The following is a 14,397-nucleotide window of genomic DNA, read 5'->3' on the forward strand; positions in this document are numbered from 1 at the left end:
ATTAGAATTTGGGTCCTAGAGACTGATGTGAATGAAGACAATCTCTTTACAATGCTGAGAACATAAAAACCCTATGTTTACCAGTGGAAATATGAAAATATGGTCACATGGATGGAAGTGTGCACAACGCTGCATTCTGCATACTTGAAGTGAACGCAAGTTTGCAAATCACATACAAGCGGTTACGGGACAGCTGGCAAACTAAGTGGATCCTAACAGTGCTTATATTACACACTGGATTCGGGATTATACAGTGCCTGACGAAAATTGTCCCAGAAAACCTCATTAAGCAACTTTATTAAACAGTCTTCATTAAAAATGTCTTAGCCTTGTTACTGATACAGAATGTCTAAGTTCTTTATCTAGCTTAACAATCTTAAAAAAAAAAATGTTACAGATCCTTAAGAGATCCTACTCTCCCCCTAACTTCTCTCTGTAAGGCTGGGTTCACACTGCGTTAGAGGCGTCCATTAGACGGACTACATTACACCACGGCATAACAGTCCGTTAACGCCGGCATTAAGTCCAATGTCGGACGCATCGCTAGCGCACGCCCACAATGGGCACGCGATAGCGATGTGCCGTCAGAGTGACGGACCCTGGGACGCAGGCTGCAGCGTTTTCGAGTCCGTCACTGCTAGCGCAGATAGAGCATCTGCTAGCTCTATCTGCACTAGCGCGACGACATATCGGCACTTGCATTAACAGCAGCCCGTTAACGCATGTGTTGAACGGGCTGCTGTTAACGCAATGTGAACCTAGCCTTAGGTAGGATTAAAACTGGTGCATTTTACTGTGCGCATATGGATCACAATGCATGGACTGATCATGAGTCTCCCGATCCAAACTTAAAGAGCTGTATATGTGTCTATGAGGCTGTACAATCAGGTAAGGAAACCAATGGACACTCTGGTCCATAAATGGACCTTAAAATAAACCCACCTGAATGCAGCCTTAGACATAGCAGGAGCAAGGGGGTTGTACACACATCCCCATTGTGGAGAGGGAAGAAAGTGTCTATAGTCTCAGTGACAGCAGAGAAAACAGTTTGTAGAAAACAGGTAAAACATATTTACCCATTTATAGTTATGGCGTATTTAGAAGTGCCAATAAATCGTCAAACGAATGTGTCAGCCCATCTAAAACAAAGGCCGCCTATCATCCGACGAAAGAGTAAAATGTTCATTTGCCGGGTTTGATGATTTTTCAAAACTATTGTTCTCCGCAGCACATCATTGCGTGTAAGTAAGAGATGTGTTGCTGATAAGATCATTATGAGAGAGTGGAATGTTTGATGACTTGTCTAAATAGGCTGAATCCACATAGTGATGCCTTAGTATTTGATTCTTACCTCCCGAGTCAATAATACCCCTCCTTTAGGGGCAGCTGAAAACATTAGCATGATCTGATCTCTTTGATCAAAAAAATCCTTCAGCATCTGCTCATTCTGCTCGTCTTCTACAAACTTTATCCACCGATCTTCCTTAACTTTCAAGGTACTTTGAAGGCACCTCCCCACAAAGGACACTCTTTCATCTTCCCAGAAGGGAGGAACTGGAGGTTCTTCATCATCTATGTCCATTTTTGGCTCCCCAAAACCTTTATGTGATCACCTATGGAAATATAAAGATCATTCAATATCAGCAAAGGAAAAACCTCTGACCTCACCTGGGTCTAGGTCCTGCTCATCACCAATAGAAACTTTTACTTAAAGGGACTCTGTCACCTGAATTTGATTGCCTTGTGCAGGCATGTAGTACGGAGGACAGAGAATGAACTTCAATCCAATATTGCAGCCAGCGCGTAAGGAAAGGGTGAATCAAACACCCGAAAACCCCGCCCCTACGGCTGAAAATTGTTCCCTCCAAATTCAGGTGACAGAGTCCCTTTAAAGTTACACTTATACGACTATACATGTGTCTTCATGCTATACTGCCCTGTTTTAATGGGTTGTCTAACCTGGAGGAATTTCCAGCCCATACTGCAGCTTGTCGAAACCTAACAGGGTTTAACAGACACACTGTTTGGATTTGACCAGATTCTCTCAATGTTCTTGTGACGGGGTGTCTGTTCACATGGGATGCATTTGGATAGCACTGCGCAGCCTTCCTGATCTAATAGTGTGGATGTCACTAAGGCTTCTTTCACACTTCAGTTGTTTGGCGTCAGTCTGCTCCGACATAGTGACGGATCGAGGGATCCGTCACAATTGTTAAGAAAACTGTTCTAACGGCTCCGTTTTTTTGACGGATCAGTTACTTGGGGGTTGTCTGGGAAAAGTATACTTTTTGGAGCGTGCGCAATTGAAAAAGCGGATTGGGGCGACGGATCCGCCAAAATGACGGTCGCGACGGATCCGTCGCCCATAGGCGCCCATTCTATGGAATGGCAGACACGACGGATCCGTCACGAACCGCCATTTCGGCGCAGATTAAAAACGTTATAATGTCTGTCTATGTCTAGATGACGTCCGCCAAATTTCGACGGATCCGTCACATGGCGGATGGAACGGACGACCATCCACCACAATCCGTCGCTAATGCAAGTCTATGGGAAAATAGCGGATCCGCCAAAAAAAAAAATGGCGGATCCGCTATTTGATGAAAACGGCGGATTCAAACTGACGCCAAAAGACTGAAGTGTGAAAGAGGCCTAATATGCTGTAAACCAGACATTGCATTACCTGTGTGTGACCAGTGCCCTATACAAGCCAATTTTGTGCAATCATATACTAAGCAGTCACCCCCTCCATGGATTGGTACGTTGTGAGTGGTGGTCTCATCAGTATTTTGCACCTGTGTTGCCGCCATCTTAGCTACATAGGTTTGCTGCACCCTGATAGTGCATTTGTTTGGAGACCTGGGCAGGTAAACAATCGCTGCCCTTTTCTGCTGTATTAATTATTGAAACAATACATATTTGGAGGCAAACAAGACTTGATCCTTTCCCCGGAACTCTGCACCTGCTGAAAGGCTACATTAATCTTGAGACTTCAATTCAACAAGATGCGTATAACACAACGAACTAGAAGATGACTCCAGAGTAACAGCGGGGCGGGCCATGTGGGAAACTCCAACAGTATGCAAGTATCTATGATGCCCTGCTCCCTGCCTCCCCAGGACACGATCCCAGACCATCCGATGCACTAAATATACAACTCTTGTGCAGAACTGTATTACAGACACATGTACGAGCTGTTAGGCTGCATTCGGATGCTCGTAATAAAACTCCCTGAAAAACAATACGGTTACATAATTTCCAGTGCTGGAAGCGGCAGGTGCAAGACCTCAAGCAGACGGTCATGTGCCAACTAGATGGAAGCGGCCTCACGCAATGCAAGTGTATTGATTGAGGCCGGATGCAATCTAGTCGGAATGTAGCTGGAACTATGGAAATTGCAAACATCCGGTCACATGACCGCCTAGCATCGGAGTATCCTGACAGCACATGGGTATGTATTCAGCCAATATCACCAGGAGAAATGGTGGCCGGCCGTGTATTTAATATACAGCTTTTATCTAACAATGAGAACTAATTTTGGCTCATAAAAGGGGATCCAGGGTGAATATCCTCATATTATAATGTACATTTGACTAACAGGACACCTGGTAAGATGTCAGTGTGAGACAACACTCCTAAAAGGCGCTCATTTGCTTAAAGGAGTAGGAGCTTCTTAACTCATCAGTTACTTTGGGATGTATACTATCCTGTATATTTACAAATAGATCACAAACCCATTACAATGAATTAACCTTTCCATATATCCTTTTTATTTTGTGGACCGATTGACTGCAAAATAAATAAATAAAAAAAACAAGTGCTACAGATGAAATTGCCAATGTACGTCAATGGCCCCATGAAAAAAAAAAGGACAACAGATGGATATAATCCATGCATTGAATGTATTTTACTGTTTAAAGGAGTTATCTGGTACTATTTTCTTTTTATAGGACTAAGAATTCACAGGCAAGTGATTGCTAACTATCTGCCTGGCGCCGATCTATCCTGGCATCGAGTAGTCACCGACGGCTCCTGCCGGCGATTCAGAAGCTTCCACTGACGTCATATTGACAGAGCAGCATCTTCTCCTCTGCTCTGCTGATGGGGCCGTCACTGCCAACATCATGCTGATTGACAGTTATTCAGCAGAAAACCAGCTGTCAATCAGCATGACATCGGCAGTCACACAGACAGAACAACCTGGAAGAAGCAGAGCTGCTCTGTGGACGTGGAGCAGCTGAATCGCTGGCAGGAACGGTCAATGATCTCTCTGCGCCAGCATCGGGCAGTTAGCAACTATCTGCCTGTCAGTCCTTAGCCCCATGGAAAAAAAAATAGGTTCCCTACATCGAGGACTATCTTCATGTTTTTACATATAGGGAAGTAGTAGTTGGCTGTTTTATAGAGGCCCAATGTGCCAGTCGAGAGACGTCTGGCATTAAACCCTTATGCAAATCAGGCTGAAAGAGTACGGGAGAATGTCAATTAACATTGAAGCCATCCAAGTGCACTTTCAACCTGATTTGAATATAGGTATTTTTTTTGGGGGGGGACACACACACACACACACACGCACGCACGCGCATATACAGCCATACATCAAATTTACTCCATATTCTACATGGAATAACATGCTGACAAGTTCCCTGAAACCATTGCATTCTATGGGTGACAGCTGCCAATCACAGCATTCAGAAAAAAATATAAGTAATACAACCAGAGTGATCTTCCTTCCATGTTTGGCACTGCACAAATGTAGATGGAGACATTTATGTTTTACAACAAAAATCCCAGAGTGGATTGATCTAGAGGAGCAGCATTATTTCATGCATATTTGTAAATCTTTCTGAACAAAAACAGATAAGCAAAAATCTGAACATTATAGAACAAATGTGCAAAAGTGGAAAATTCACAAATCCAAAAATAGGAAACATGAAAGACTTCATGCAGGTGAGAAGCCACAAGGTGCGCCGTCCTCGTCAGTCACAACTGTGACCGTGTAGCCCCAGCCTAATATAGCGGCATCGCATCTAATGGTTTCCTATGGGGTCACACTGTGACCTACTGCCACTTCAAAAAGGATTCCAAAAATGACTGACTTTCTGTCGCTGGTCACAAGTGACTCCTTTGCCACAGGCTTCAGGGCGAATTGATATATATATATATATATACATATATATATATATACACACACACTTTCTGTACGCAGCGATACCAAAATATATATAATATATACATTTGGTATCGCCGTGTTCAGAAAAGTCCGATCTATCAAAGTATAAAATAAATTCATCTGATCGGTAAACAGAGTAACAAAAAAAAACAACATTGGAATAAAATGCAATAAGAGGCAGCGAAAACTTTGTATCTCCCACAGCATAGTATCAGTAATAACGTCCGCTCAGGGTGTAAGATATAAGCTCTCACACAGCCCCAAATGCTGAAAAAGGGAAACGTCACGGGTCTCGGAACATGGCGACACAAGCAAAAATAAAAAATTATACATATTTGGTATCAGTGTACTCGTATTGACCTGGCGAATCATAGTGGGAGCTCAGCTCTACCATATAGTGAACATGATAAATAAACAATTGTGGAATTGCACTTTTTTTTGTAATTTCAATGCACTTTAATTTTTTTCCCCCACTTTCCAGTGCATCACACAATAAAATGAACGGTGTCATTCGAAAATACAACCCGTCCAGCATAAAAAAAACAAGCGCCCTGCAAAAAAAAAGCCCTTGTACAATTATGTGGATGGAAAAGTTAAAAAAAGTTAAAGATCTTGGAAGGAGGAGGAAAAGACTGAGGGTATGTGCACACGCTGCGGATCTGCAGCGGTTTTCCGTGAGTGTACAGTACCATGTAAACCTAAGGAAAACAAAATCCGCAGTGCACATGCTGTGGAAAAAAAGCGCGGAAATGTTGCGGTTTACATTCCGCAGCATGTCAATTCTTTGTGCGATTCCGCTGCGGTTTACACCTGCTCCATAATAGGAATCCGCAAAAAACCGGGGTAAATCCGCAGGTAATCCGCAGATTTACAAAAACAGGTGCCGAAAAATCCGCAGACATCCCACCTACGTGTACACATACCCTAAAACTGAAAATAACCCGATCATGAAGAGGGTTAAAGGGTTTGCACCCATTTGCCTTCTATAGCCTCTATTGATGGCTGCAAAATGGGGTAACTGAGAAACCTTCAGTGAGCTCATTCTGATGGCCCAATGGGAAAGTTCTTTTTTTTCTGAACTTCTCTCATCTGATTTGTAACCACAGAACGCAACAAAGTTACAGGTGCAGGGAAACAAACAGCTGGTAACAGCAGAATGCTGCTGCAGTTTTAATTAAACCAAACAGAAAAAAAATCCTCCAAAAGCTACAAAGAAAAAAACGCTCCCTGAGGTGGAAACAATCCCATTAGCTCAGGTGCGGCTGTTTTATGCCCTGTGGTCAGATTAACAGCTTGCAATGTCCCGAGGTACAGGGTGAGACTGCACAGCCACTTATCACCCCAACTCTGAGCTCCATTACTCTGTAGTCCCCCATAGTGAGCTGCCCGCCCCCTCAGGCTCACCTGCCGTGCTCTCCTCTACTCCGCTGAGTACATGACTCTGCCACTTCTTATCTCCCTGCTGTGTTTGCTGACACTTCTTCCCCTAACGGCCCCAATTACCGAGGCGTGCCCGGAAGGTGCCTGTTACCGGGGCTGAGGCAGCAGCGGCGCCCCGTCTCCCTGGGACACACATTGCTGGGACTCGCAGAGCAGTAAACATCTCCCGCCCGCCTGCCAGGCTGCTGCACGGCTCCGTCATTCACCGCTTCCCTCCATCAGACGCCTCAGCCTCCACCAGGCGCCTCAGCCTCCACCAGACGCCTCAGCCTCCACCAGACGCCTCAGCCTCCATCAGGCGACTCAGCCTCCATCAGACGCCTCAGCCTCCACCAGGCGCCTCAGCCTCCACCAGGCGCCTCAGCCTCCACCAGGCGCCTCAGCCTCCATCAGGCGACTCAGCCTCCATCAGACGCCTCAGCCTCCATCAGGCGACTCAGCCTCCACCAGACGCCTCAGCCTCCACCAGACGCCTCAGCCTCCATCAGGCGACTCAGCCTCCATCAGACGCCTCAGCCTCCATCAGGCGCCTCAGCCTCCATCAGGCGCCTCAGCCTCCACCAGGCGCCTCAGCCTCCACCAGGCGCCTCAGCCTCCACCAGGCGCCTCAGCCTCCATCAGACGCCTCAGCCTCCACCAGGCGCCTCAGCCTCCACCAGGCGCCTCAGCCTCCACCAGGCGCCTCAGCCTCCACCAGGCGCCTCAGCCTCCACCAGGCGCCTCAGCCTCCACCAGGCGCCTCAGCCTCCACCAGGCGCCTCAGCCTCCACCAGGCGCCTCAGCCTCCACCAGACGCCTCAGCCTCCACCAGGCGCCTCAGCCTCCATCAGGCGCCTCAGCCTCCATCAGGCGCCTCAGCCTCCATCAGGCGCCTCAGCCTCCATCAGGCGCCTCAGCCTCCATCAGGCGCCTCAGCCTCCATCAGACGCCTCAGCCTCCATCAGACGCCTCAGCCTCCATCAGACGCCTCAGCCTCCATCAGACGCCTCAGCCTCCTCTCTGCCTGTGTGCACAGGGACAATACTCCCAGGAAGGTGCGGAGCCGGGACAAAGCCGGAGGAATCTCCATTGTTCTAAAGAATTTATTACACTATTGCTAAGCGTTTATGAGGTTTATCATCTGTTTTATTCACAAGTAATTTGTGTCAGCAAAATGGCCCCAAATCCTACACCCTGGGTGCTGCTGATCTATCCAGGTTCTCTGCCACCCTGTGCCATGGTCCTGCGTTTTTCCACATTTCGTCTTTAGGCTATGTGCACACGCAGCGGATTTGCAGCAGTTTTCCATGCGTTGTACAGTATCATGTAAACGTATGGAAAACAAAATCCACAGTGCACATGCTGCAGAAAAAAACGCGCGGAAACGTAGCGGTTTATATTCCGCAGCATATCAATTCTTTGTGTGGATTCCGCAGCGGTTTACACCTGCTCCATAATAGGAATCCGCAGATTTACCAAAATCAGTGCGGAAAAATCCACACACCATTCCGCAGCATGTGCACATAGCCTGTATATATATATATGTGTGTGTGTGTGTGTGTGTGTGTGTGTGTGTGTGTGTGTGTGTGTGTGTGTGTGTGTGTGTGTGTGTATATATATATATATATATATATATATATATATATATATACATATATATACACACACTATTAAAGGGAACCTGTCACCCCAAAATCGAAGTTGAGCTAAGCCCCCGATGTAACCTGAAAGATGAGAAGAACCAGTTAGATTATACTCACCCAGGGGCGGTCCCGGTTCGGTCCGGTCCGGGGCCTCCCATCTTCATACAATGAAGTCCTCTTCTTGTCTTCACGCTGCGGCTCCAGCAAACGTTGTCCTGTTGAGGGCAGAGCAAAGTACTGCAGTGCGCAGGCGTCGGGCCTCTCTGACCTTTCCTGGCGCCTGCGCACTGCAGTACTCTGCTCTGCCCTCAACAGGCCAGACAATGTTCGCCGGAGCCGCAGTGTTAAGACAAAAGGACGTCATTGTAAGAAGATAGGAGGCCCTGGACTGGACCGCGACGCCCATCGGACCCGAACGGAACCGCCCCTGGGTGAGTATAATATACTGTATATACTCGAGTATAAGCCGACCCCCCTAATTTTGCCACAAAAAACTGGGAAAACCTATTGACTCGAGTATAAGCCTAGGGGGGAAAATGCAGCAGCTACCTGTAAATGTCAAAAGTAATAATAGATACCAATAAAAGTAAAATTAATTGAGACATCAGTAGGTTAAGTGTCTTTGAATATCCATATTGAATCAGGAGCCCCATATAATGCTCCACACTGTTCATTATGGCCCCATAAGATGTTCCATATTAAAATATGCCCCATATAATCCTGCATAAAGGTTAATAAAGGCCCCATAAGATGCTCCATAGACACATTTGCCCAATATAATGCTGCACAAATGCTGATTATGGCCCCATAAGATGCTCTATAAAGATATTTGCCCCTTATAGTGCTGCACAAACGTTATGGCCCTATAAGATGCTCCATACAGACACTTGCCCCATATGCCGTAGTGCCCTACAAACGTTAATTATGGCCCCATACAGACACTTGCCCCATATAGTGCTGCACAAACATTATGCCCCTATATAGTGCTGCAGAAACGTTATGGCCCCATATAGTGCTGCAGAAACGTTATGGCCCCATATAGTGCTGCAGAAACGTTATGGCCCCATATAGTGCTGCAGAAACGTTATGGCCCCATATAGTGCTGCAGGAATGTTATGGCCCCATATAGTGCTGCAGGAATGTTATGGCCCAATATAGTGCTGCAGGAACGTTATGGCCCCATATAGTGCTGCAGGAACGTAATGGCCCCCATATAGTGCTGCAGGAACGTTATGGCCCCATATAGTGCTGCAGGAACGTTATGGCCCCCATATAGTGCTGCAGGAATGTTATGGCCCCCATATAGTGCTCCAGGAACGTTATGGCCCCCATATAGTGCTGCAGGAACGTTATGGCCCCCATATAGTGCTGCAGGAATGTTATGGCCCCATATAGTGCTGCAGGAATGTTATGGCCCCCATATAGTGCTGCAGGAATGTTATGGCCCCCATATAGTGCTGCAGGAATGTTATGGCCCCATATAGTGCTGCAGGAATGTTATGGCCCCATATAGTGCTGCAGGAATGTTATGGCCCCATATAGTGCTGCAGGAATGTTATGGCCCCATATAGTGCTGCAGGAATGTTATGGCCCAATATAGTGCTGCAGGAACGTTATGGCCCCATATAGTGCTGCAGGAACGTTATGGCCCCCATATAGTGCTGCAGGAATGTTATGGCCCCATATAGTGCTGCAGGAATGTTATGGCCCCCATATAGTGCTGCAGGAATGTTATGGCCCCATATAGTGCTGCAGGAATGTTATGGCCCTTATAGTGCTGCAGGAATGTTATGGCCCCATATAGTGCTGCAGGAATGTTATGGCCCTTATAGTGCTGCAGGAATGTTATGGCCCCATATAGTGCTGCAGGAATGTTATGGCCCCATATAGTGCTGCAGGAATGTTATGGCCCAATATAGTGCTGCAGGAACGTTATGGCCCCATATAGTGCTGCAGGAACGTTATGGCCCCCATATAGTGCTGCAGGAATGTTATGGCCCCATATAGTGCTGCAGGAACGTTATGGCCCCATATAGTGCTGCAGGAACGTTATGGCCCCCATATAGTGCTGCAGGAACGTTATGGCCCCATATAGTGCTGCAGGAATGTTATGGCCCCATATAGTGCTGCAGGAACGTTATGGCCCCCATATAGTGCTGCAGGAACGTTATGGCCCCATAGATGCTCCATACAGACACTTGCCCCATTTGCTGCGATAAAAAAAAAATCACATACTCACCTCTCCGTCGCTCAGGCCCCCGCACTTTCAATAGTCACCTGCTCCTCGTTCCGGTCGCCGATCTGTCTCCAGCACTGACGTTCAGCAGAGGGCGCGCACTGACCACGTCACCGCGCCCTCTGACCTCAGCGTCACTGCTGGAGACAGATCGGCGCCCGGAACGAGGAGCAGGTGACTATCGCGCAGCGCTGCGCTCCCCTCCCCGTATACTCACCTGGTCCTGCCGCTGTGTAGATCCTGCTTCTCCGACGCCGCAGCGCTTCATCCTGTACTCAGCGGTCACATGGTACCGCTGATTACAGTAATGAATAGGCAGCTCCACCCCTATGGGAGGTGGAGCCGAATATTCATTTACTGCAATGAGCGGGACCATGTGACCGCTGAGTACAGGAAGAAGCTGAAGCTGCTGCTGCCGGCGCTGGGGAAGCAGGGACCGCGCCTGGACTAGGTGAGTATTTTTAGACAGCCCCCGCTCCCCCTCCCCTGCCGACCCCCGGTATGACTCGAGTATAAGCCGAGAGGGGCAATTTCAGCCCAAAAAAGTGGGCTGAAAATCTCGGCTTATACTCGAGTATATACGGTAACCTCTTTTTCTCATCTTCCAGGATACATCGGGGGCCTACAGAATGCTGTAGATAAGCCCCTGACGCCGGTGGGCTTAGCTCATCTTCGAATTTGGGGGTGACAAGTTCCCTTTAACAATCTGCTCCAATTATTGGGTCTTTGCTGTATTTTTTATGTTTCCTATTTTATGTATTTTTGGTGTAGCTTTAATGCAGTTTTTTATGCATTTTTAGTGCTGAGATTCTGCACTGTAAGCAGCACTCCAGTGTTGTGTTTTTTGGGGGGTTGTTGCGCTGGAGTCTTGTTTCTAACCTAAGGTCCCTGCCATGCTCCCTGCTGCCGTCTTCACCTTTTATCAGCGCCATCTTGTGACTGCAACTTCTGTTTGCGGGAAGTCAGAAGTAACAGAGACACGCGGTCAGGCCACGCTCACATGTTCAGTATTTTACCTCAGTATTTGTAAGGGTACTGTCACACATTGGCACTTTGATCGCTACGACGGTACGATCCGTGACGTTCCAGCGATATCCATACGATATCGCTGTGTCTGACACGCAGCAGCGATCAGGGATCCCGCTGAGAATCGTACGTCGTAGCAGATCGTTTGGAACTTTCTTTCGTCGCTGGATCTCCCGCTGTCATCGCTGGATCGTTGTGTGTGACAGCGATCCAGCGATGCGTTCGCTTGTAACCAGGGTAAACATCGGGTTACTAAGTGCAGGGCTGCGCTTAGTAACCCGATGTTTACCGTGGTTACCAGCGTAAAAGTAAAAAAAAACAAACAGTACATATTCACATTCCGGTGTCTGTCCCCCGGCGTTCTGCTTCTCTGCACTGTGAGCGCCGGCCGGCCGGAAAGCGAGCACAGCGGTGACGTCTGACGTCACCGCTGTGCTTTCCGGCTGGCGCAGACACAGTGCAGAGAAGCAAAACGCCGGGGGACAGACATCGGAATGTGAGTATGTACTGTTTTTTTTTTTTTTTACGTTTACGCTGGTAACCACGGTAAACATCGGGTTACTAAGCGCGGCCCTGCACTTAGTAACCCGATGTTTACCCTGGTTACCTGGGGACTTCGGCATCGTTGGTCGCTGGAGAGCTGACTGTGTGACAGCTCCCCAGCGACCACACAACCACTTACCGACGATCACGGCCAGGTCGTATCGCTGGTCGTGATCGTTGGTAAATCGTTTAGTGTGACAGTACCCTAAGCCAAAACCAGGAGGAGAACAAGAGGAAAAGTATAATAAAAACACGTTACCACTACTGTATTTATCACAAATGCTGATGTAAAATACTGACCAAATGCTGAATGTGTGACCGTGGCCTTAACATAAGTCTATGAGAGCCTCGTTCTGGCTCATTTAGGCCTCCTTCACATCATGGGCGGACAATACCGCCTGTTCAACTGTTGTGGCTGCACCGGGGCCCGGAGGCTCCAGGGGGCCCTGCAGGGTGGCTAATAATGAGGGCAATCTGGCCAGTTTATCTAGCCTCGAGGCTCTGGGGGGCCCCTGGACAGATTGCCCTCATGTGCCGCGGGCAGGGAGAATTCCCTGCAGCTCCGCTGCTTGCAAGAGAAAATGGGAAAATGGCAGTGGAGCGGAGCAGCAGGGATCCGTCCTGCTTTTTGCCTGTGCTTTTTCTCATACAGCAGCGGCTGTGTGAGACAGGAAGCTGCCGGCGATGGTGTGGCTTCAGGATACCATGCACAGAGGTGAGTTGTGGTGTGTGTATCCAGAGAGGGGAATGGTGGTGTGTGTGTGAAGGTGGAGGAGAGGGTAATCATGGGGCAGAAGGCAATGATGGGGGTGATGGGGCAGAAGGCAATGATAGGGGTGGTGGGGGAGAAAGCAATGATGGGGGTGGAGAAATGGGCAATAATGGGGGTGGTTGGGAGGAGGAAATGATGGAGGCGGTGTAATGGGCAATGATGGTGGTGGTGGAAAGGGCAATGATGGGGATGGTGGAGGAGGAGGAAATCATGGATGTCGTGGAATGGGTAATGATAGGGTGGTGGGCTAGAGGACGATGATGGCAGTGGAAAGGACAATGATGGGGTGGTGGGGAGGAGGCAATGATGGTGGCAGTGGAAAGGACAATGATGGGGGTGGTGGGGAGGAGGCAATGGTGGGGAGAAAGCAATGATGGAGGTTGTGAAGACGGCAATCATGGGGGTGGGGGAGAGGGCATTGAGGGGTGTGAGGGATTGGGATGGGAGGAAGGGGAATTTATAATGGATTTAGAAACAGGGTGAGGTGGAGGAAGACATTATTATCAATTATTATGTGTAACACAGTCCCTTAGTATAAAGTGTACTCACTTATTATGTATAGCACTGTCCCTTAGAGTATAGTGTACTCACATGTTAAGTATAACACCATCCTTAGTTACATAGTTTCCTCTTTTGTTATGTATAACACCGTCCCTTATTACGTACCATCCTCTCTAGTTATATATGATGCCCTCCCTTTTTATATAGCTTCCTCTACTGTTGAATGCTGTTGAATGTACAGTGCTGTCTCTAAGGCTGGAGTCACACTAGACCGTAATACGGACGAGTGCTATGCGATAAAAAATCGCATAGCACTCGGCCCAATGTTAATCTATGGTGCAGCTCCCATCATCCGATATTTTCTCCACCGTATTTCGGATCCGAGGGAACTCGCAGCAGGCTGCGATTGTCAGCGTATCTCGGCCGAGACTCGCCAATGAAAGTCTATGGGTGCGAGAAAAAATCGGATTACACACGGACCATGCGTGTGCATTGCGAGAAATACGCAGCGGTGTTCTATAGAAAAGCCGGTAATTCAATTGCTGGCTTTGCATTTCTCCTTCACAAACCCGACAGGATATGAGACATGGTTTACATACAGTAAACCATCTCATATCCCCATTTTTTTTGCATATTCCACACTACTACTGTTAGTATTGTGTATGTGCAAAATTTGGCCGCTGTAGCTGCTCAAATAAATGGCTAAATGGCGGAAAAAATTGGCGTGGGCTCCCGCGCAATTTTCTCCGCCAGAATGGTAAAGCCAGTGACTGAGGGCAGATATTAATAGCCAGGAGAGGGTCCATGGTTATTGGCCCCCCCGTGGCTAAAAACATCTGCCCCCAGCCACCCCAGAAAAGGCACATCTGGAAGATGCGCCTATTCTGGCACTTGGCCACTCTCTTCCCACTCCCTGTAGCGGTGGGCTATGGGGTAATGAAGGGTTAATGCCACCTTGCTATTGGAAGGTGACATTAAGCCAGATTAATAATGGAGAGGCGTCAATTATGTCACCTATCCATTATTAATCCAATTGTTTGAAAGGGTTAAAAAACACACACACACATGATTAAAAAGTATTTTA

At 47.8% G+C, this 14,397-nt stretch overlaps 1 protein-coding gene across 1 annotated transcript in view; it reads right to left on the reverse strand.

Annotated features, from left to right (window-relative positions):
* DNAH11 (dynein axonemal heavy chain 11) overlaps positions 1 to 6,933 on the reverse strand; it is a 390,030-nt gene extending 383,097 nt beyond the window's left edge. Inside the window, exons 1-2 of the mRNA XM_077268714.1 lie at positions 6,578 to 6,933; positions 1,352 to 1,613 (exon numbers count right to left, since the gene is read on the reverse strand). Of these exons, the coding sequence (XP_077124829.1) occupies positions 1,352 to 1,582 (231 nt within the window). The 5' untranslated portion in view covers positions 1,583 to 1,613; positions 6,578 to 6,933. The remainder of the gene's footprint in view (positions 1 to 1,351; positions 1,614 to 6,577) is intronic.
* Positions 6,934 to 14,397: the final 7,464 nt, after the last annotated feature.

This window comes from Ranitomeya variabilis, chromosome 6 (assembly GCF_051348905.1).
Source record: "Ranitomeya variabilis isolate aRanVar5 chromosome 6, aRanVar5.hap1, whole genome shotgun sequence".
NCBI lineage: Eukaryota > Metazoa > Chordata > Amphibia > Anura > Dendrobatidae > Ranitomeya > Ranitomeya variabilis.